At 66.4% G+C, this 828-nt stretch overlaps 1 protein-coding gene across 1 annotated transcript in view; it reads right to left on the bottom strand.

The window, feature by feature from the left end:
• ZRSR2 (zinc finger CCCH-type, RNA binding motif and serine/arginine rich 2) overlaps positions 1-202 on the bottom strand; it is a 22,582-nt gene extending 22,380 nt beyond the window's left edge. The window contains exon 1 of the mRNA XM_026087160.1: positions 121-202. Coding sequence (XP_025942945.1) covers positions 121-167 — 47 coding nt within the window. The 5' untranslated portion in view covers positions 168-202. The remainder of the gene's footprint in view (positions 1-120) is intronic.
• Positions 203-828: the final 626 nt, after the last annotated feature.

Below are 828 nucleotides of genomic sequence, written 5' to 3'. Positions count from 1 at the left end.
GCAGGCGGCCCCGCGCCAGGCCGGGCCGCGCTGTGGCCCTCCTTAGCCGCTCCCCGGCGGTTTCCCCTTCTTTCTGGGGGCCGCCGGGAGGCCCGGCACCGGCTGCGGCCGCGGCCTCACCTCAACTTCCCCAGAGGGGACTCGGGCAGCAACATGGGCGCCGCCATCTTGCGTTACCAAGGGGATGTCACGTGACGCCACGGCGGAAGGGCGCAAAATCCCTTCCGGCGCTCGGGCGGGAGGGCCGGCCGTTGGGCGTCTCGCTTCGCTGCTCCGTGTCCCGGTGGGGGCCGCCCCGGAGCCGGGCTCCAGCGGGTCCCCGCGCAAAGGATGGGGATGGGGCTGCGGCCGCTCCCCGGGGCGCGGGGCGTCCCTGCCGCCGGGTCTCGGCTCGGCCCGAGGGAAACGCAAAACCCTCGGCTGAGTCCGGAGCGCGGCCTCCCGCTGCCTCGGGGCCTGCAGCACGGGGGGGTGGGTGTGGGATGCTGCGGGAGGGAATGGAGCAGTGTAGTAACCAGCGTGGTAAGGGTATGGAGCTGTTAAAGGCAGGTCAGGGAAAGGAAGGAAGTGGGGAAGCTCGGGAGCAAGCGTCCAGCTTTGTACGAGTTCAAAACGCCAGGAGGCTGGTGGTTGTTGCCAGATCATTCATCTAAGTGGGCGGGGAGACCGGCGGTAAGCCAGCAGCTCTGGCTTGGCTGAAGGAGCATGTTCAGAGGCACTCGGGCTGATGGTGTGATGTGTTTTTTCCAATCTRTTTTCCTTTGGTTGTAGCATCCACCTGAAGCTTCAGTTTCTGTGGGTTGAATAATGAAAGGCAGTGGTGGGGAA

The sequence above is a fragment of the Apteryx rowi genome, unplaced genomic scaffold (assembly GCF_003343035.1).
Source record: "Apteryx rowi isolate R43461 unplaced genomic scaffold, aptRow1 scaffold_706, whole genome shotgun sequence".
In the NCBI taxonomy this organism is placed as follows: domain Eukaryota; kingdom Metazoa; phylum Chordata; class Aves; order Apterygiformes; family Apterygidae; genus Apteryx; species Apteryx rowi.
This window is presented reverse-complemented; position numbering and strand designations above follow the sequence as displayed.